A 23180-nucleotide genomic window follows, 5' to 3' on the forward strand; every position below is an offset into this window, starting at 1 on the left:
CAAGCCTATGGTTTGAAGTTGGGTTATTGAGCAGTTGACCATGGTTTGCTGTAAACCATATTCCTGACTTGCATATAGGTTTAAGTTGAGACGCTGAAAAATGAAAAATAAACTTGGCAGCATGCCCTTTTTTTAAATGCCTACTTGCCAAGTTTGGAGAGGCTTTAATTTCCTAAGGTCACAATCTCTGGGGGTTGTAAAGCTAAGAAACAGAGTAGCTGTTTAGGGAGCTTGATTATGACTTAGGGGGCAGTAAGCTGACCACTGTTCTGTTGGTGATTAACATCTGCATATAGGAGAATAAAAGCCTTTCTGCCATTTTTACCAAGTATATAGTTAACAGACCAGAAGAGATGTCTCTCAATGCCTTTTGGGGGAGACTTTATTCATCCTTTCCCTGTAAATTCAGAGGATAATATAGCACAGCTTTATCTCCAAATACTATCATGAGCCCAAAGGCATGCTGCTGTGCATTTGGGCTGACAGACTGAATGCTCCTTCCTCCAAGAAGAAAGTGGCATGTAATGGGTGGGTGGGTGGAGACGAAGATAGAACTTGCTAGTTTTCTAGCTAGAGGGGAGTATGGAAGAGAATTCAGCCATATGCACTTCCATTTGCAGGTTCAAATGTTGCCAGTTAGTTGAGCCCTAGTCTTAAGATCAGAGCCACTGAATAGGCCAACTTTACTGACAGTTATGAATATACAAATTCATAAGATTTCCTTGACATCCATCAGATGTAAAGGACACAATCAAGTATCTGACTTTTAGAAGATCAGATATACAGCAGCTCTGTATAGGGGTGTTTTTAATGTTTGATGTTTTACTGTGGTTTTATATTTTGTTGGAAGCTGCCTAGAGTGGCTGGGGCAACCCAGTTAGATGGGTGGGGTATAAATAATACATTATTATTATTATTATTATTATTATTATTATTATTATTATGTCTAATCCCTTACACAACTCATTATGTGTAATTTCATCCTGCTTCTCTGGTAGGAAATGGACACTTGGTTGCAACACCTCAGTATGTGATTCAGTGTTTCCACTACTCTCCCCTAAAGCTTGCAAGTATTTGGAATAACTGGACCCCGGTCAACAACCCTCCCTCCTTACATTTGCACACACTCCCAATCCAACTGGAGCAGACCTTTCATGCTCTACCTATTAGTACTTAAAGATTAGTGATGCTAAGTACAAACAAAATCATGATGTATCTTATAAAAGTGTAGCAAAATGCCACTGTGAGCCTATTTTCCTGGGGAACGCTAATATTTTTATGCTATGATGTGTTCTTAATAATTGAGCCACTTAAGTGGAAAGAGAAAGCTCAAGGAAATTAAGCTAACATAGATGAGCAGGATTTTGTTTAATGAAAACAGACTGGTAGCAGTACTGGCTTTCCAAATCTGTAGCCAGAAAAACTTAACTTTTAGATGGTTGCATCCCTTATGATCTAACAGTATCATGACCAAGCACTTTATTGCACTGAAGTCTAAGATATTTTTAAAATTTTTGCTAGCAAATGGCCTTCTTCTCAGACACCTTTTAAGTCTTCTACGCTTTGTGCAGGTATGAAGGCAGATGGGTATGCTCTTAGTTTTGATCAGATGGTTCAGCTCTTGTCATCACAGTCTAGGATGATGTGATGTAGTTACACAGGACAAATACGTTGACATATGCTGGATCACAGCATATGTCAAGAGTGAGCATTATAACTGCATTCCATTGACCTGCATATCCCGATGTTGCGGTCTAGAGGAAATCCTCCATAAAGCCTTGGGCTCTCCAGCGTTTGTTACTCCTCAGACTCATGAGCTTTTTCAACCGTGATGTCTGCTAGACTAGTCTCTCCTTCAAGGGCCTTGTCATCCTGAGGGGACAGTGCCTCCTTCTTAGGAACCATCTCCTCAGTTCTCTCTCCCACGCATTTGAGGTCCTCTTCTTTACTGTCTCCTGGTTCAGAGGCCGACTGCTCTTCACTTGTTAAAGCAGATTCTGCTGCACGTGTTGCCTCTAGAGGAGAAACATGGGAAATGCATATATTGCAATGTGCAGCAATAAATAAATAAATAAATAAATACTCCCACAAGCAACACCAGCTCCTTCATCCCAGAAACTAACGGTAGTATTAGAAGCTATTTTGTAATAACTAATCAAACCAGGAATAGAAGTTAAATGGCTCAGAGAACAAAATTAACTAAACTATGATTCCATGGGCAACTTCAGAAAGCAGCTGCTTGTTACAGAGCACAGGCAAGCTCAGCTGTTCTGAAACAGTACCTTGAGTTTAGGGGGCGGGTGGCTGCTAATCCATGAGAATAGGGAGTGCATGTGATGTGCATTTCTATGGCTGCAATCCTAACTCCATTTAGCGGGGAGAAATCCCCACTTAACTCTGTAGGATGTACTTCTATACAGATGTTGTTAGGGGTTCCTTACTGACAGTGCAATCCTAACAGATCTGGAGGAAGAGGAATGAACCTCATTTATCCTTAACCAAAGCCAGCATGGCCAATGCTTTGTTTTTGTTTAGAAAATTCATAACCTGCTTGACAAACAAAATAATCTGCTAAGTGTTGCGAGCCCAACATCTGGATTGCCACTGTTCCCCCACCTGTTGTTTAGGAAAACACTGAGTAGTCAGGTGTTGCATGATTACTAGCATTGCTTTGAAAACCTCTCTGCTCTAATCTGGCCACAAACATGAAAGCTGTTGCAATGACAATGATGTGTGCCAACCTCTCTTTTGCTTTGCTTCTTGCTGTTTCTTTGCTTTGGCAGCTTCCAACTCCTGCTTCTCGTGGGCTTCCTTTAATGTCTTGCATACTTTCTTGTGTGTAAACCAGTGCATTTTCTGGCAGTCTTGATCACAGTAGATCACCTGCGAATGAAACAAGCCATGCCTCAATGCACAAAAAGGATGGGCTTGCATTTGAATCATCCAGGTTCTATAAGGCACCCATTCATTTCTGTATGGAAAACTGGAAATCTAAACCTTGCAATAGCTGGCTTATTTTAACAACAACAAATAGTTTGTTTCTGTTGACTTGTGCAACCAGGAACAGCTATTGCTCACTTTCACTTTAGGAGATCCAAGATCTAGCACCTGTAACATCTATGCTGCTCCTATAAAGGAACAGTCTCCAGATACAGGAACAGTTGAAATCTCTTGCTGGAATCTCAGTCAGTGGTATTTACCTGCAGATTCTTACCATTTTGCATACGGAACATCTTTTGGCTGCACCTTTCCCCCCACATGTTGTACAAAACTCAGCATCCACAAAGCCCACTTGGCCAGTAACTGCTTGTGTCAGTACAGAGAAAGCTGTAGGATCAGAGCCCTGGGGGAAAAGATAGACAGTTAAGTCATTGCAAACATACACCCTCCCCCAGCCAATGAGACGCCTGCAGCTACAACTAATAGGGGGGGAAATCTGCAGATTTTCAATGTACACTTTAGTACTGTTGCACTGCTCTTAAATGCAAGATCTTAGCCTGGCATATGGAGGGAAGCAGAGAAATTATTCTTCCTCTCCCAAGATTTAACTTTGTTGATCCTTCCAGCGTAAGGTATACTGGTGGTGACATCACTGAGATTATTTGGGAATGAAAATCAATTCAGGGATGCATAAGGTTTGGCTTGTTGCCACTTATGCCTGAGTTTCCTGGCATGTGTAGTGTTTTGAGAAGAGAAGAAGGAAGAGGGGATTCCTATTACACTAGACTTTAGAGTGGACAAAGGCACATTGTCTCTTATGCTGCTTCTGCCTCCTCTGAAGCTCAGTGTGGCAGAAGAGGTAAATTCCCCCACACCCCGGTCAGGGTTTTGGAAAAGGAAAGATTATGTTTCTGCCTATATTCTCAGCAGCACATGATACCCCCTCCTCTCCTCTCCTATAAAGCTAAGAAGGAACTCTAGCTCCTGGATTGGGGAATTCAGAGACACTATCAGAATATAAAGGAAACTCATTAAAAAAGATCTTCCATCTTCTGTATGAAATACAGTTCTTCAGAATAACTGCAAATATCAAGTGTACCCATTAAGCTGTATCTTGGGGATTTTAAATGTTCTGCCAAAGAAATAGAAGCTATTAAACTAGAGACACTCACAATTTCAACTGGGGCAATGCTTCTCACAAGCTGCTGGAGCAAGGTTGCTTCACAGTAAGGAAATTTTCGAATGCATTCTCGGATGAGCTTCTCTTGAAATACTGGGAAACCATCTGCATCTCTGCCTTTTAATAGGCTGGAAAGATTAAAGCAAAAGATGAATGAAAAAAAACAACTCATGCCAATCCTATTGGGCAATCACTTTGCTTTATTTGTAGTTGCCATGCCTGCCTTACGGTGCAATCAACACAAGATAATATCACCAAGGCAACTCTCTGTACACAAACAATAAACATACATAAAAATGGCAAAAGTAGTTTCTTTCCCAAATATGTTTTATCTTAAAGTAAAGGTAAAGGTACCCCTGCCCGTACGGGCCAGTCTTGACAGACTCTAGGGTTGTGCACCCATCTCACTCAAGAGGCCGGGGGCCAGCGCTGTCCGGAGACACTTCCAGGTCACGTGGCCAGCGCGACAAAGCCGCATCTGGCGAGCCAGCGCAGCACACGGAAACGCCGTTTACCTTCCCGCCAGTAAGCGGTCCCTATTTATCTACTTGCACCCGGGGGTGCTTTCGAACTGCTAGGTTGGCAGGCTCTGGGACCAAGCAACAGGAGCGCACCCTGCCGCGGGGATTCGAACCGCCGACCTTTCGATCGGCAAGCCCTAGGCGCTGAGGCTTTTACCCACAGTGCCACCCGCGTCCCATGTTTTATCTTAAACAATAGCAAACACAGTAAATAAAGAGCTCGCTTGTAATATATCAGCGGTTCAGTGCTCATTTCTTCTTTTTCCAAAATAGATTTTATCTTGAACAATTGCAAATGCAGTAATAAAGAGTCCACTTGTGATATAACAGTGGTTCAGTGCTCAAACCACGGGTGTCGATTGTGTTGGTTGCAGTGGTCATTGTACCACCACCCTGTTCATTGTTTTATTGTTATTTATGGTGCAGCACATAGGTCAAGATTTTAATATTTGAACTACATGCCCACAGCATAACAGAGAAAGGTGCTAATGCACGAACTTTCTGTGTGCAACACTTAAAATATGTATCTATATCTTTCAGCTCTGAGATTTCACAATAACGTTTCGGCAGCTAAAGATATTCTTGCCCTACAACGAAAGTTGAGGGCAACTGAAACGTAGACCTGATTCATGCAACATGGTAAGCTAAACTATGGGCTACTGGGAACAAAGGAACATGGTTGGAGTAACTGGGTATGACCGTAAATCACCCCATGGATGAGGTAATCGCAGGTGCAAGGCAGCCAAGCCAGCTGCTATGGTAACTCCCCAATGCCCCGACCATATCAGTGATTAATGCAAGTCAGCTTAGCAGGGTCTCAGTCATTTACTCAGTATGTTGGTGTTACTTATCCAGTATCATGTCTTGAATTGCTCGTTTATTTGGAGCAACGGATATACTTTTTCACTGTATGTATCAATAGCTGCAAAAGCCTACTGCTGTATATGTCTATCCCCAGAACTGTTTAACTAGGTCTTATCTTCTGCAACAATAAACCAACTGGATCTTAAGCTCCTTCCATGTAATGACTGGTACTGAGAGCAACTTCCACTGCAGGGTATCTCACCTAAGATTCCCTACAGACATGTGGGTACCTTGAGAGGAAATTGTAGCCACTTTACTCCTCTCAAGCCCTTTTCGCTCCCACAACATTGCATGGAACTAAACCAAGCTTTGGCTTAGCATATCGTCCAGATCTGAGCTCATAGTTACACTGTGTCCTCACTAACCACAAGCTATAGCCAAAGCTTGCTTGGTTTGTTGTGCCATGTGAACCAGGTCATAGCGCCTTTTACTCAATTATCTTGTCCATCAGTGTGAATTACTGCAATAATAAAAAAATGAATTATTGCTGTTACAGCAGAACAGCCTAAAAAGAATCAGCAGCATCCTCAGATCTTTAAACACGATAGCAGATTAAAAGGCCTCAGCAAAGATTAAAAAATAATCTTGGTCTAGCATAAAAGAGACACAGAAGAAGAGCCCAGGGAAGGAGGATCAAGAAGAGAGGATGAAGGAGAGATGAGCAGCATCCCTTCCTCACGGGTAGGATTAATATATATATATATATATATATATATATATATATATATATATATCAGAAGGTGGATGTGTGTACATCTCAAAAGATGCATTTTTTTTGTCCCTTTCCTCAAACTAATGGCTTAACCTGTAGATAACTATGGAGAATATTCATCTAGCTGTAGATAGCATGGGGATTTGAAGGAAACTGAGCAGCAAACCATTCATTTTAACATTCAAGGTAAGCAGTCTGTCTTTACTTGGATAGAAATGAACACAAATGCTTTTCTGTATGCATTAAATGTCATTCATGATGGGGATCATACCTTTTGATTAATCCATCCAATTTATCCTCTCGCTCCTTAAGGAAGAGGATGCATTTCTGGAAAATACAGCTAATGTAGTGCATTTTGATTGCCAGTACTTCATTCATCTCTCTCTGCTTCATACACTTCTCGCAAATCAGATCCAGCACTCTGTAGCATTTCTGCATTGCTTCAGCTTCTGCTAGGAGAGGGTTTTCTTTCACAAGCAACACAATCTATAGGAAAAGATTAACAAGAGTTATCTTTCCTGGATAGATGATTTAAAACAGAATCAATAGGTAATTTTTAAGTGCTCATATTAACAGGACTTCTTGCTTTTTTATCTTCTTAAATAAGCTATATTACCTAAGAAACTTGCCAGGCCATAGGTGGATCACATTGGGAATATGACTGACCCATTTTAGTGTCCACAATGCATGCAATACTTATTACAGGAAGTGATAGTCATACAAAACGAATGAATCTTTGATCAAGCAACTGAACATCATAACCCTTTCCAAGGTTCATGGTGTTAAGTGGCATTGCTTATATAGCCAAAAACACCTATGTACGGGCGGGCAGTATCAGCAGACTGGGGGGAACCCCCAAGTTTTGGATAAGTACCAAAAAAATCCCCTAAGCCACAAAACCCACAGGAACCCACAAAACAGCCCAACAAGGACCAAACAAGCCAACTGTAACAACAGTTGTTACAGACAGGGAATGGAATGGAGTTGTTTGAATTCTGAATTGTAGCAACTCATACAGCTATTTTTTGTTGCAAGTCTCACTTGTAGCTTCCAGCTACAAGCATCAGGCCCTTTCTGAAACTACAGGGTTTCACAGAAACTGATAACAGAGATGAGTGTCACACAAGTAGATTTCAGCTCTTCTTTTGCATGCAAGTCCTTATGAGATGCTGTCTTGCTTCTGCTAAATCACTGGTCTTGAACTAGTGTGTTGGGACACACTACTATGTTGTGACCTAATCTAAGGTGGGTCATAGCAGCAACATTACCATTGTACAAATATATGATTAAGAAATGGGCTCCCAATGCAATGAAAATGATATATAGATGGTACATGACCCCAGTCAAACTTGCAAAAATTTACCACCTGTCTGATAATAAGTGTTGGAAATGTAAAGAGAGCGAAGGAACATTCTTCCACCTCTGGTGGACTTGCCCTAAAGTGAAGGCGTTCTGGGAAATGATTTATAATGAACTGAAAAAGGTATTTAAGTACTTCACTAAGAAACCAGAGGCCTTTCTTTTGGGTATTGTCGGCCAAGGGGTGGTAAAGAAGGATTGGACATTTTTTATGTATGCAACAACAGCAGCAAGGATACTTCTCGCAAAGTACTGGAAAACTCAAGATCTACCCACACTGGAAGAATGGCAGATGCAACTGATAGACTATATGGAACTAGCTGAGATGACTGGCAGAATCCGTGACCTGGGAGAAGAGAGGATGGAGGAGGATTGGAAGAAATTTAAGAACTATTTACAAAAACATTGCAACTTGAGTGAATGCTAAGCAGGATGCTAGATCATAAATAATTGAGCACCACTAACTTAGATGATTTAAGAAAATAAGAGAGATTGAGAAAATATAACTCTTTTTTTTGAGAACTAGAAGACTATGAAATATAGAAGGGATATAAGAATGCAAATAAGATAACAAATTGCTGCTAAAAAGTTATAACGATGAAAGTGGGAGCGGGAGATGTGAGGAAGTCCAAAAAAAAATAAATGTGAAACTATGTTAAGATATTTGCTATATTGTCTGTTACATGTATTCTTATTGTAAACTCCAATAAATATTATATATATAAAAAAAGAAATGGGCTCCCAAATGTCTGTTTGGGTTAAAAGTAGGTCCTGGATCTCAAAAAGTTGAAGACTACTATGCTAGTCTTAAGGTGTATATACTTGAGTACAATGATCTTCAGTGTGCTAACCTTTGAGTGTTTCATGTTGGGGACTATTTTACAATAAATATCTCTCCATTTGAGAATGAGGTACTAAAGCCCCTATGACCAGGCCAGGACTATGGAATATCAAGAAGAAGCTCAGAATCATAAATTAGCTGCTGGCCAAATTTTGCCACCCAACTCCATAGGCCAAATATTTTTTCTTAGAGGACTGACCTCAGCAAGGTTGTAAGTTATTTGACAAGTATCCCTAAAGGATAAGCCAAAATATGAACACTCTACCTTAACAGGATGCAAATTGGTAGTTGTAATGATCTTATGCAGAGGTCCAGCTAACTTGACTGGCAGTTTGGGTTCTTTGTCAAGTCCTTGTGGTTTTGTATAGTAATCCAACCTTTCTCGAGGAAAGAAGTTGTTGATAACAGTGACACAGTCATGTTGACCTAAAAAGAGAACCGTGCATCTTTTATGAAGATGAAGAACAATTACTTCACACATGAAGCACAAATCACAGAGGTTGTTCACCATTTAGAGGAAGTACTATACAGTGGTACCTCAGGGGTTAAGTACTTAATTCGTTCTGGAGGTCTGTTCTTAACCTGAAACTGTTCTTAACCTGAAGCACCACTTTAGCTAATGGGGCCTCCTGCTGCCGCCGCGCCGCTGGAGCACAATTTCTGTTCCCATCCTGAAGCAAAGTTCTTAACCTGAAGCAATTATTTCTGGGTTAGCGGAGTCTGTAACCTGAAGCGTATGTAACCTGAAGCATATGTAACCCCAGGTATCACTGTACTAATAAACCACTGTGGAACTAAATGGAAATAGCTTCACACAGAGGCAATATTTCAAGGCTCAAGGCCTACCGTATATGTAATATGAAGTTTACAGAACTAAACTAACTCACCTTTTCAGAGAACTTAGGATCTGATGGGCAAAGCGGCTTTTAAGACACATTATGAAACAGTTCTAAAGTTATTCCCACTTTTAAAGGTTTGTTTTAGTTGACTGCATGAACTAAATCTAAAAATGGTGCTGCTAACCAGTCAAAAATTTAATTATTCTGGAAGATATGACATTACATGACATTTCAAAGCAGCTCATATGAGATTGCATGATTGACGCGGGCTCACCTTTCAGCCAGCGGTAGAATGCTTAGTGATTACGCCTCATTAATAGGTGTTTTTTTTATATATTAGAAACAATGATTGCAAAGCTTCCAATGCAGACAGGCAATTACAGTGACTGAATCTCTGACGAAGTACTGACTGTTCAGATGTAGTGGATGTGATATGTGGGTGTAATTTTCCCCAAGTTGTAAGCAGATTCCTGCAATAAAGTGGTAGGTCTTTTGACTGGATCCACTAGTCTCCTTGTCTCACAATCCTCTTTGTGTCTGGGTTGTTTTTTTTATGTAATCATCAAAAGACTTGACTTTAGAACACTTAAAAAAAAAAAATTGGGTAAAAGGTCTCTCCTCACCAATCCTTCCAACCCCTTTGCCAGGAAAAACAAACAAAAATATATTCTTCTTCTTCATAGTCTATCCTTAAAAGGAAATACAGCTCAAAGAGCACCACCGTTTATTTATTTAAATATATATTTACATACAGTTATCAGCTCACGGAGGCTACTCCTGTCTAGCAAACTCCTCCCTGCTCCTAGTTAAAATCTTCCTTCTCAAAGGGGGAAGTCAGCAAGGGGAATGACAGGGAAGGCTGGCCACAAATGGAGCTAAACCCATTTTTGAGCTGGACTCAGATTTTTACCAAAAATCAGATGGTTGAGTTTGAAATAGAGCAGATTTCTTTCCTAATTATGAATTCAAAATTCCCCCTCCTGCTGCCAACTAATGTTAGAGAGCAATTTGAGAAAAGCAGCAATCACCCAACGAATATTTTTTAAATGTCTTCCCCTAGTTAAGAACCTGGTACTGAACACCCCGTTGCCAATAAACATTAAGTCAAATCAATCTCCATCTTCTCAGAGCCTTAATGGAGGGGTGAGGAACCTGCAGCACTCCACTTGTTGTTGGGCTGTATCTTTCATCTGCCCTAGGCAGCACGGCCAATAGTCAGGGATGATGGAGTCAAAGTCCAGCAACAGTTGGAAGGTCACAGGTTTCCCACCCTGGACTTCATGAAGGATAATTCAAAATGGCCGCTCCATTTACCCACAAAGGCAGCCATCTGTGCTGCTGTCCTTCCCACTGAGTTCACGACATCTGTATCTGCTCCAGCCTCCAACATCATCCACGTAATTTCCTTGTTGCCTAAACACAGAAGAGAACACCTTTCATTTAGATTTCTCATAATGAGTCTGTATAAAAGTTTCAGCCATACAAGGTTTTTTTGGTGGGTCGCTGTAATGGCTTGTGAATGCTCTTCGCAAGAAATGCCTCTGCTCACTCAGAGATACATATATACAGTCTTTATTTTACATATGTACAAGCAGCACATTACAATCATGCATCCGAATCCTCCGGCTCAGATTCTGGGAGTGACTTATGCCCGCCCCTTCTCCAACAGAAAAGGCAGGGAATTTTCATGTGATGTCTCTGTCCCCTCCTCTTTAACACTCTCCTTTCTTTGGCAGACGGAATAGGCATTGTTTCACTGTCTGTGCCAGAACTTCCTGTGTGGTGTTGAGGCTCTGGTTCAACATCTGTGAGCCATTCCGCCTCCTGGCTTTCCCCTCTTTCCTCAATCGCCACTTCCGGCCCCCCTTCCTCTGCCTGTCTCTGCTCCTCCCCTTCATTCTCTGGCAATACCATGACAGTCGCCCCCCTACAAGACATTAAACATTTCGTCCCTTGTAAATCTGCAGTTTAAGGCTGTTGCTACTGCTGCCGCCAGTAAACATTTAGAAAATGGGGAGCTGCTTTATACCGAGTCAGACAAGTGCTTCATCTGGCTGAGATGAATACTGTCTACACTGACTGGCAGCAGCTCTTCCAAGTTCCAGACACAGGTCTTTCTCAGCCCTATCTGGAAACACCACAGATTGAGCCTGGGTCTTTCTGCAAGTGAAGAAGGTGCTTTTCCACAGAGCTACAGTCCTTATTCATCCCCAGTAGCTGGAAATGAAGATGCCATTTGCTTTCTCAAGGTTTCACCCAACCCTCTGTCTTGCCAGTATGAATAGATTCTGCACCAAGGCCTGATGGCTGCTCTAGCCTTCCCCAGTGGCATCACTTTCTGCTGTTATCTAATCCATCTTTGGAAATTGCTAAATTTTTTGCAGTAGGGAGTTCCATAGCTTAGCTTTCCATGAGCTAAGTTCATATATGTGCTCTGGAAGTATTATGACTCAGCCTCCTGATTTTAGGCAGAATTTTCTAACCCAGAGGTTCTAGGTGAAGAGCACATTATTTTATATTTCAGTGGGTACTGATGCCTCTCAAACTACTTTTTGCACATATCCTGTAATTTCTTTTACTGTATTCCGCACCCCAAGAGAAAACCACCAGTTTCTTTCCTCTCCTTCTCCATGGTCCTTTCACATTCACTTCTTCCTCCCATAACGACTTTCCTCTCTTATCTCCTTCCTTTCCCTCATGTTATTTTAATAATTCCTATTGGCATTTCCTTTCACGTTCTTATTCCTTCAACGCTTTCACCACCTCTTTCCCCTCAGAGAGGCCTTCTTACTCCCACAATCTGATATATGCATTCACAAATATTGTTTGCTATTCATGCTTCTACCTTTTGCTAGAGAGAGACACACACATTTAATAGACCCTGAAATCTAAACCATATTTTTTAAAATAAAGATGTTACCCTTTAAGGGTATATTCCAGCTAAGCCCAAGAACAACACCTGGATGGCTGATGTTTGATTTTATTGGTTTAAAGAACAAAGAAAAACCCTGACAATTAATATGGACACACAATATAAATACTGTACTCTGCTATACCTGTAACACCTTAAATGGCTCAAGGACCGCCTCTCCCCATATGAACTGACCCTGCAATCATCATCTGAGGCCCTTCTTCAAGTGCCTCCTCCATGAGAGGTCCAGAGGGTGAAAGATATCCAAGAGCAAAGCTGGGTCCTCAGAGTTGTCTGATTAGCTATTAATTCTACCCCAATTTTCCAGTAAAAGACTATCAGTGGCTTACAATAAAAACAGTATTTGGTTAAGAAAAGAAAAGCAATCTTGCCTATAAAGTAGAGGTAGACCTTACCTCTAACACATCATCCTTTAACAAAAGATAAAAAATCTGCCTACACAAAGACACGAAGGATTCCTTTATCTGCACCAAGAAGCAGATGTAATTAACAACGGGGAAAACCTCATAGATACCTGAGAGCCCAGCAAACATCAGAGCCGTATATCCGTGTTCATGTTCATTGCAGTTAACATCAGCCCCATGCCGCAACAACAGTTTGCACACCTCAACTTTCCCTTTGTATGCCGCATGCATCAGAGGAGTCATGCCATGCTATGGAAAGAAAAAATAAATAGAGGACCTTCAAATATATCTGTTCGTTCTTCTCCAGTAGTATTTAAACACAAGCAAGCTACGCTTCTAAAATGAAAGGATAGCACTCCAAATACAGTATAGCCCAGGGGTCAGAAAACTTTTTTGGCAGGGGGCCGGTCCACTGTCCCTCAGACTTTGTGGGGGGCCGGACTATATTTTGAAGGGGGGGGGGACAAATTCCTATGCTCCACAAATAACCCAGAGATGCATTTTTAATCAAAGGACACATTCTACTCATGTAAAACTGATTACTGGACCATCTGTGGGCTGGATTTAGAAGGCGATTGGGCCGGATCCGGCCCCCAGGCCTTAGTTTGCCTACCTATGGTATAGCCTTTTTGATGTTCACTTTGCTGCATTTGAATACTCTTTAACTATATATTCTTTCAACAAAATCCAGCTTTTAGAAAACCAACTACGTCTCCAATTTAGCAGAGGATACCTTTGTACACATTCAGCTTCAGTGTAAGCTACTAATGAGAAGGAAACTTCAGCTACCATTGCATGCCTTTCTATGTGGGCAACTGCAATTCTTCCCCACCCCGCACACCCATCAATACTTATGAAAATTATACTAATGACTATATTAATGAAAAGCTTTTCAGTTTTGCTTTTGGAGTAGCTAGTATGACTTAGTGTATCAGCGAATAATAGAGCCCCCTTACTTGTACTGGAGATAGGAGCAATTAAGTTGCAAAGCATCAATAATAAATATTTCTTTAGATTATTAAAAAGGGGGGGGGGAGTAGAATGAACACTGAAGTGTTTAAGCTTTTAATTCCTAGGCAACTATTCTAATAATAATCTGAAGTATTAATAAAAGTATTAGTAAGATTTGTTTTTTTCAAAAATGTGCACATCAGTTGCTTTCACACAATTAACAACATGTCTAATTTGGTGGGAAACCACACAATTCTCTGAGGAGAGTAACAGCTGCAAGCAGGGAGACCTGCAAAGGACCTCTTTATATTTGAGTTTGCAGTATGGCAATTTATATAATAGGCAAGTTTTATATTTGGGAAGCCATGTGGGAGAGATGGATCATTACCAGTTTTGGGTAGTTTCTTTAGCTGCAGGCACTGGTGAAAAACCTGTCATTTTAAGCAGCAGTTCACACACACTCTCTGTTATGAATCATACATTTGTTAAGCCAGAAATGAACAATGGCATTTAGGACCTCTGCTTCCATTGTTTCTCATTTCCAGCAGCTCCCTTTGCTTTGTGTTCTTTTCTAAAGAGATTAAAATGCTTAAATTCAGGGAGACTTGCTCAAATTATACACACGAGTCTTCCACATGCTGAAAATATATTCCAAGCAGTGGGATGAAATTTTGCGCATTAAGGAGCAATGAGGTATTTGTACAGACCACCTGTACAGGAAGCCAACTCTAGAGTGGTGCCCTTTTCCCTGCCTTAATCTGCTCCCTACGAATTGATAATGAGGATTAAAAAAAAAAGACAACCACCTGGCCTCAGAGCTGTATAGGAGAGCCAACTCACACATTATACAGCACTTCTGGAAGACATTTGAAAAATAATCTCAGAAGTGGAGGAAAAAGCCAAGTAACTGGAAGACGGAACATGATGCTATACAAACAACATGTGGACAACCAATATGAAGAAACCACAAAGTGAGTGCCTTATCATGTTATGTAAATATAGTGAGCTGGATTCAGATGAATAGGAATAAAACCGTCCCTGCCGGCAGACTTGCAATCAAAAGTCACATGGAAGAGGGAACAAGCTTGTTTTATCCTGCTACAGAGGGTAGAATTTGAAGCAAGGGCTTCAAGTTATAAGAAAGGGGATTCCAAGTAAACATCAGGAAAAAAACTTTCTGACTGTAAGAGATGTTTGACAGTGGAACAGGCTCCTTGAGTTGTGGACTCTCCTTCCTCGGAGGTTTTAAAGCAGAGGTTGGATGGCTATTTGTCATGGATGCTTTAGTTGAGATTCCTGCATTGCAGGGGATTGGACTAGATGACCCTTGGGGGTCCCTTTCAACTCAATGAAGGTAAAGGGACCCCTGACCATTAGGTCCAGTCATGGCCGACTCTGGGGTTGCGGCGCTCATCTCGCTTTATTGGCCGAGGGAGCCGGCGTACAGCTTCCGAGTCATGTGGCCAGCATGACTAAGCCGCTTCTGGCGAATGAGAACAGCGCACGGAAACACTGTTTACCTTCCCGCCGGAGCGGTACCTATTCATCTACTTGCACTTTGATGTGCTTTTGAACTGCTAGGTTGGCAGGAGCAGGGACCGAGCAACGGGAGCTCACCCCGTTGAGGGGATTCGAACCGCTGACCTTCTGATCAGCAAGCCCTAGACTCTGTGGTTTAACCCACAGCGCTACCCACGTCCCTGTAAGGGTAAAGGGTAAAGGGACCCCTGACCATTAGGTCCAGTCGCAGATGACTCTGGGGTTGCGGTGCTCATCTCACTTTACTGGCCTAGGGAGCCAGCGTACAGCTTCTGGGTCATGTGGCCAGCATGACTAAGTCGCTTCTGGCGAACCACAGCAGCGCACGGAAACACCGTTTACCTTCCCACTTGTGCAGTATCTATTTATCTACTTGCACTTTGATGTGCTTTCGAACTGCTAGGTTGGCAAGAGCTGGAACCGAACAAATGGAGCTCACCCCATTGCGGGGATTCAAACCGCCGACCTTCTGATCGGCAAGCTCAAGGCTCTGTAGTTTAGACCACAGCGTCCCACTTCAACTCTATAGTTGTATGAAAACAACATGACACAAAAAAGGAAAAGGGGATAAAGAAGATGAGAACAAGCTAACTTGGGCAACAGTTCTTAAAGAGTCATAGTAGTAGTTCTTATAAAGATCACCAGGAATGGAAACAGTTCAGAGAGAGAACCAAATGGTCTCTCAGCAGAGCTGATGGGAGTGGCCTCCTTCCCATCCCCCCCCCCTGCTGGAGCCTGATGGAATGGCTGCTGTCCAGTGGTGGTTGATGGAGGAAGGGGCCTGATAAATGGGGTTTACAAGATCCCATTGAAAACAGTGGGACAAGATAGTCAGAAATCCCACCGATTTATATGGAAACAACTAAATGAATCCAGATCTGTTCAACATCTCCTATTCATTCACTGCAGTTATTTAATAGTTGTTTTTGGGGCCAAGCCTTCACAAAGCAACATATAGGGGGTGGGGTGGGATGACAACAGAAGTGCAGGGAAAGTATGAAGCATTGAATGAATACAAGCAAATAGAGGCAAGGCGTATAATAAGATCACCAAAATTCTCTTAAGGCAAGGCAATAAATAGAAAAATGTAAGTTTTAAAGGCCTTTCTTGAATAATGCTCTCCCTCACGCATTAAAAAGCAGCTCTTATTTTTCTCATTTATGTCTTTAGAAACATTCCTATGGTCCTTTTCTGTATAAAAACGATTCATCTGAAGGACATTCAATATTGAGTCCAGAATGGATCCACATGCCTCATCCCATGACAAAGTTACAGTGATCAAATGCAGCAATTGCCCCAGCAATTGAGAGCCAGTTTGGTGTAGTGGTTAAGAGCGGTAGATTTGTAATCTGGGGAACCGGGTTCGCGTCTCCACTCCTCTACATGCAGCTGCTGGGTGACCTTGGGCTAGTCACACTTCTTTGAAGTCTCTCAGCCCCACTCACCTCACAGAGTGTTTGTTGTGGGGGAGGAAGGGAAAGGAGAATGTTAGCCGCTTTTAGACTCCTTCGGGTAGTGATAAAGCGGGATATCAAATCCAAACTCTTCTTCTTCTACTTCCAGTACATTAGATACACTGCGCCCCTCCCAACAGGACAACATTTCCCACTGCATATTAAGCAGACCAGCAGCTTTGCAGAGTATTTCCCTCTATACTAGAGAAAGGATATTCCACATGGGGCTCACTGTGGAACTTGTCTGGTTATGAAACTGAATACTTTTTTTCCAGGCACAGTGGTACCTCTGGTTATGTACTTAATTCGTTCCAGAGGTCCGTTCTTAACCTGAAACTGTTCTTAACCTGAAGCACCACTTTAGCTAATGGGGCCTCCCACTGCAGCTGCACCACCGCCACGCGATTGCTGTTCTCATCCTGAAGCAAAGTTCTTAACCTGAGGTACTATTTCTGGGTTAGCGGAGTCTGTAACCTGAAGTGTATGTAACCTGAAGCGTATGTAACGCAAGGTACCACTGTACTGCATTAAGTAGTGATGAAGCAGGTTTTCTGGATGATATGGGAAATACTTTCCTAGGACAATTCTACAGCTGAACAGCTCCTGCCAAGATGAACTATTTCACTAAAAAATAAAATAAAATCAAAAACCTACAGTCAAAATCCAGCATGATATGAGGCAGACTTAACCCATTGACTCTGCACTGGATTCTGGCCAGTTTGCGAGAAGTTAGTTGCAAAAGCACAAAATGTGTTATGGTACATATTCCCATGAGGAAGTTGATCCAAAAATATGCTGTACGCTTTTCCCCACAGTAACACTTTTGATAGACTCACCTCTGACCCACTCCCGCCTGCAAAAAAAAGTCTAACAGAAACAGCCAATTGCAACTACATTTTTATTACAGCCCACTATGTTTGTGAAATATTCAGTTATGTAATATGTTGCTTTCACTCCTCAATCCATCATAAGGCCTTGGGAAAGTTGAGGTTTCAGAAATGTAATCTCAGAAGATGATAAATAAATCTGACATTAACAAAAGTTCAGGTCACTTTTCTATCAGAAATAGAGGATTTCTTATTTTTTAAAAAAGCATTAGCTTACTTTGAAAAATTAAAGAGGATATTTCAGGTCCAAAAAAATCTGCATATTACCGTATTTTTCGCTCTATAGGACGCACTTTTTCCCCTCCAAAAATGAAGGGGAAATGTGTGTGTGTCCTATGGAGCGAATGCAGGTTCCTTGGCTTCGCAGCGACGCGCCTGTCCTGGAAGCCGGAGGAGGAACAGAAGGGTCTCCTTCTGTTCCTTCTCCAGCTTCGCTGAAGGGGCACTGCACCTTCTCCCTCTCTGCGCAGCACCTCTCCTGTGAAGGAGAGGCGCTGTGCAGAGAGAGAGAGGGCGTAGCGCCCCTTGAGCGACGCACCTGTCATGCGAAGCCGGAGGAGGAACAGAAGGGACTCCTTCTGTTCCTCCTCCCACTTCGCAGCGACGCACCTATCCAGCGAAGCCCGAGGAGGAACAGAAGGGTCTCCTTCTGTTCCTTCTCCAGCTTCGCTGAAGGGGCGCTGCGCCTTCTCCCTCTCTGCGCAGCGCCTCTCCTGTGAAGGAGAGGCGCTGCGCAGAGAGAGAGAGAAGGCGCAGCGCCCCTTGAGCAACGCGCCTATCAAGCGAAGCCGGGGGAGGAACAGAAGGGTCTCCTGTTCCTCCTCCCGCTTGGCAGTGATGCGCCTGTCCTGGAAGCCGGAGGAGGAACAGAAGGGTCTCCTTCTGTTCCTTCTGCAGCTTCGCTGAAGGGCGCTGTGCCTTCTCCATCTCTGCGCAGCGCCTCTCCTGTGAAGGAGAGGTGCTGTGCAGAGAGAGAGAAGGCGTAGCGCCCCTTGAGCGATGCGCCTGTCATGAGAAGCTGGAGGAGGAACAGAAGGGACTCCTCCCGCTTCGCAGCGACGCGAAGCCCGAGGAGGAACAGAAGGGTCTCCTTCTGTTCCTTCTCCAGCTTCGCTGAAGGGGCGCTGCGCCTTCTCTCTCTCTCTCTGCGCAGCGCCTCTCCTTCATAGGAGAGGCGCTGCGCAGAGAGGGAGAAGGCGCAGTGCCCCTTGAGCAACGCGCCTACCAAGCGAAGCCGGAGGAGGAACAGAAGGGTCTCCTGTTCCTCCTCCCGCTTGGCAGCGACGCGCCTTTCCTGGAAGCCGGAGAAGGAACAGAAGGGTCTTCTTCTGTTCCTTCTCCAGCTTCGCTGAAGGGCGCTGCGCCTTCTCCCTCTCTGCGCAGCACCTCTCCTGTGAAGGAGAGGCGCTGCGCAGAGAGAGAGAAGGCGCAGCGCCCCATGAGCAACGCGCCTATCACGCGAAGCCAGAGGAGGAACAGAAGGGTCTCCTTCTGTTCCTTCTCCAGCTTCGCTGAAGGGCGCTGCGCCTTCTCCATCTCTACGCAGCACCTCTCCTGTGAAGGAGAGGCGCTGCGCAGAGAGAGAGAAGGCATAGCGCCCCTTGAGCGACGCGCCTTTCATGCGAAGCTGGAGGAGGAACAGAAGGGTCTTCTTCTGTTCCTTCTCCAGCTTCGCTGAAGGGGCGCTGCGCCCTCTCCCTCTCTGCGCAGCGCCTCTTCTGTGAAGGAGGGGCGCTGCACAGAGAGAAGGCGCAGTGCCCCTTCAGCGATGCGTCTGTCCTGGCTTCTGCTTTAGCCCTGCGCAGCCTCTTTGGGCAGGGGGAGCCTTCATCCCGCTGCCCTGAGGAGGCTTGGCGCAGTTACCCCAGAAGCCAGAACAGCCGCACGGTATCCCAGAAGCCAGATCCCTCTTGCTGTTCTGGCTTCTGGGGTTCATAATAATTTTTTCTTGTTTTCCGCCTCCCATAACTAGGTGCGCCCTATGGTCCGGTGCGCCCTATGGTGCGAAAAATACGGTATACCTCTGTTCAGGCATGTTACACGAGTTCATTTTTAGCAGGGAATACTGAATACTTGCTTGAACGTAATCATTTTCCAGTATACTCAAGGGATACTTTCTGATTGCAGTATGTTAAACAGGTTTCCTTGATACTTGCTTGAACGTAATCATTTTCCAGTATACTCAAGGGATACTTTCTGACTGCAGTATGTTAAACAGGTTTCCTTGATAAGTATTATTTTGCTTATAGAAATCTGCCAGCCTTTGAATTCCCAATGTTTCTTTAATTTGACTCTACCCAATCTAGACACATATTTTGAGTCAAGTCTTTTACCTCATCCAAACAATTCACACGGACATTCTTGCTGCCAAGCAGTCGTGCAGCTTCTTCAGGGCTTCCTAAGGGAGAGGAAGAGTTTGTGAAGTCTACTGTTAAACAGAAAATCAATACAGTGAATCTAATAATTCGTTACATTTGTATCCCATGCTTCCTCCAATAAGACCATGGTAACTATGTAGCTCTTATCTCTTCCTCCCCTTATTACCTTGTGAGACAGGCTAGGCTGAGAAATCATGACTGACCCAAGCCCATCCAGTAAATCTCAGGGCTGAATGAGGATTTCAGCCTGAACTCCTCACTCCGAATCATGGAATCATAAAATTCTGCCATGATAAAGTATGAGGCACCTGTCAAACATTTGCCCTACCACACATATTGTAACAACGTTGTATGGCTTACTGCCCCTAAAACGACACTTTTGTAAAATTATTTTCAGAACGGGGGTTATTGTTTTTGTTTGTTACTACGTCATGATTTTTTTGTGTTTTTATATTGTAAACCGCCCTGTGATCCTCAAATGAAGTGTGGTATGGAGATTTAATGAATAAATAATAAACAAAAACAAACATTTATTCTATTCACATGCAATGCTAAGCTAAAGTATGGCTTAGTGAAGGCATAGGCAAACTCGGCCCTCCAGATGTTTTGGGACTACAACTCTCATGGTCCCTAGCTAACAGGACCAGTGCTCAGTGATGATGGGAATTGTAGTCCCAAAACATCTGGAGGGCAGAGTTTGCCTATGCCTGGCTTAGTGTAAATGTGTGGGTTCTTGGAGAGGTTATTAGGGTGTAATGTTTTTGTTTGTTTACTATGTTAGGTATTTATGTGTTTATAGTAAACCGTCCTGTGAGCCTCAGATGAAGGGTAGAATGGAAATTTATAATAATAATAATAATCATGATGATGATGATGGTGCTACTTTGCTTGTCCTCTGGTCCTGCTGCTGCCCTGCTGCCATGAGCTAAGCCATGATTTAGTTTAGTATGCCATCCAACCATGGGTTTGTGGTTTGTCCCACTCCAGACAAACCATGACTTGTGAAACCAAAAACAAAACATGGTTGCAGTTTGCAAAATGCAATGGCTGAAATCTCTGCTCTGGGAACCCTCTTTTCTATGCTAAGCCACAGTTTGACTAGCGCTGTGTGTAAAGAATCTCAGTAGCTACTTCCGTACGTAGAAAAGAACACATTACATTGTTCCCCTGCTAGTGATTCTCAGCAGCTGACATTCAAGAAGCATTGCAAAAAGGCAAGGCATTATTTCCATGAATAGATAAAGCACTATGACTGAATAAAGTAGCATTGAACTAAGTCTAGCACATGCAGTTTTGTGTGCATCATGTGGCTGCCTCCATCCCCAATACCAGCAACTTGCAGGTGGCATGAGTGGTGGCTCTCACACTAAGTTAGTTATGATAACGGGCTCTGAAGTCACGTGACCTTTACAATACAAAGATCACATCCAAAGGAAACAACAACCTGCCAACAACTTGAAAGTTTTGGTGCCAACACCTCACCCATTAGTAAACAAAACAACCACCTCCGAAATAAGGGGGTAATCTGAAAGGCATATTTCCTCCATCCGCCAGTTAACACTCTTTTATAGAAGAAGCATGTATTCCAGCAAAGGAAGGGAAACTTTCCATGTCCTGCTGTTGCTGCTGCAACAAAAGTGCTGCTTAGGAGCAGCCGCTGACAAGGTCTGCCATACCTCTGGAATCATATGACAGCTAGCAAAGTGTTGATTTTTACACGGGTCACTGCAGTCTGCCTTACGCCTCTCTGCAATCCACAGCGAGACTTTCCTTGAATGCAACTATTGAGTACACACTGTGAATTTAAAGCACCCCCCCCCCCCAAGTTATAATTTCCAATACCCGTAAACTCGAGTTCACAAGATTCTTGGGTAGGTGTGTGCTAGAAATGTGTGGTATGTAGGTAGAGCTCATTCAAATATTTACTCAGACATGAGACTCACCGGATGACCTTGACCCAGGCCATAGGAGCCAACTCGTAAGGGCCAAAGTCCCTTTGCCCCCCCAATAAAACATTTGAGGAGGCTGCCCCCCCATGGGCATTGCCATTCAAATGTTGTGTGCATGCCATGTCTTGTGACTGATCATGTGGAGCTTACCTGGACCCTCCAATATTTTATTCAGGTTTGCACCTCGGCCCAGTTCGTCTCCCTAGCCCTACCTTGCAGGTTGGTTGTGAAAATAAAATGGGGTGGGGAGGGGGGAGGGTGAGATCAGAAGAAAGAAACATGTTGAATCATATGAACTCCTTGGAAGAAGGGGTAAATGGGATAAAATGAAACAGAGTGCCTTGTCTCATTACTGAAGCCCTGTTTAGGGAAGTTTTTAAGCGTTTGATCATTTATCATGTTTTCAGTGTTCTTTTGGAAGCCACCCAGAGTGGCTGGAGAAACCCAGCCAGATGGGTGGGGTATAGATAAATTATATATATATATATATATATATATATTCCATTTAATATTATACAACATTCACATCATCTTTATCCACTATCCTGCCCTGGCTCTTAGAGCCTATAGACTTCCTTCCCTCCCACCTCATGGCTTTCAAAATTAACCTTTATATCATTGCCATTTATACGTTTCCCAATTCTAACTACACTCATTACAGAATGACTCAAAAGTTAAATAAATATAGAAAGAGAGAAAATTTCTCATTGCAAGTCTTCAGAAGACTTTTATTATTATTATTGCTTATTTTGCATGAAAATATGCACGATCTGATAAAAAAGCAGGCGGCGTGCAACAGTCGCAGGGAGCAGCGCCCAGTCAAAGCACAGGAGAGGCGGCGAGGAAGCAAAAACCTAGGGGAAAAGCCCCTTCCAGAAGCAACCTCCTTGCGCATTAGCACGGGCCCGACGCGCAAGGCCCGGTCGCATAGACTCACATGCAGCCGACACGCGTCACTCCGCCTCTCGGCTTGGCCTGGAGCCAGACTTCCCTTGTCCGCCTTACCTTTCCCAATCACTCCCAGCAACTCCTTTTCCTCCTCGCTCAAGTCCCCTCTCTTCAGAGACGCCATAGCTCGCTGGCTGCCTTATTTCTTCCTCTCTCAGCCAGCCACGCGCATGCACCTTCCCCGCCGCCGCCGCCCTCCTCCTCCTCCTCTTTCCACTGAGGAGAAAAATGAGGGCAGCCCCCGCTGCTCCGCCAGAGCAGAAGGAACCTCGGCGCGCTCCCCCCGCCCCACGCCGCGCTTCGGCCAGCGGATATCCCCCCCTCTACGCCCGCGCCAGGATCCCCGCCGCTCGCGACATTGTAACTTCCTCTCCCGGAGCTGTCGTGAGAAACAAGGGGAGGGGGGGCTAAACCACTGGCTCAAAAGACGGGGGGGTGTATAGAATAAGTAAACAAAGCGACGCTCGCTCCCAGTTCGCATC

General features: G+C 43.6%; 1 protein-coding gene across 1 annotated transcript; it reads right to left on the reverse strand.

Moving 5' to 3' along the window:
• Positions 1-1349: 1349 nt before the first annotated feature.
• On the reverse strand, positions 1350-22980 carry ANKMY2 (ankyrin repeat and MYND domain containing 2). Its single transcript, XM_080974959.1, has 10 exons — positions 22756-22980; positions 19757-19821; positions 12703-12841; positions 10571-10669; positions 8683-8843; positions 6489-6703; positions 4113-4248; positions 3215-3343; positions 2742-2883; positions 1350-2015 (listed from the first exon to the last, which is right to left on the reverse strand). Exons 1-10 carry the CDS (start codon positions 22820-22822, stop codon positions 1798-1800), a joined length of 1371 nt encoding a protein of 456 aa, XP_080831085.1. The 5' UTR covers positions 22823-22980; the 3' UTR covers positions 1350-1797.
• Positions 22981-23180: the final 200 nt, after the last annotated feature.

This window comes from Podarcis pityusensis (genome assembly GCF_964106645.2).
Source record: "Podarcis pityusensis genome assembly, chromosome: 12".
Taxonomy (NCBI): domain Eukaryota; kingdom Metazoa; phylum Chordata; class Lepidosauria; order Squamata; family Lacertidae; genus Podarcis; species Podarcis pityusensis.

Bases quoted from the DNA above. Each gene is read 5' to 3' on its own strand.
- ANKMY2 (XM_080974959.1), bottom strand. From the start codon at position 22,822: ATGGCGTCTCTGAAGAGAGGGGACTTGAGCGAGGAGGAAAAGGAGTTG. The intron at 19,822-22,755 runs GTAAGGCGGACA...CCTCTCCCTTAG, and splicing joins GCTGGGAGTGATTGGGAAAG to GAAGCCCTGAAGAAGCTGCA. The intron at 6,704-8,682 runs GTAGAGTGTTCA...CTTTTCCTATAG, and splicing joins CCAATTTGCATCCTGTTAAG to ATTGTGTTGCTTGTGAAAGA.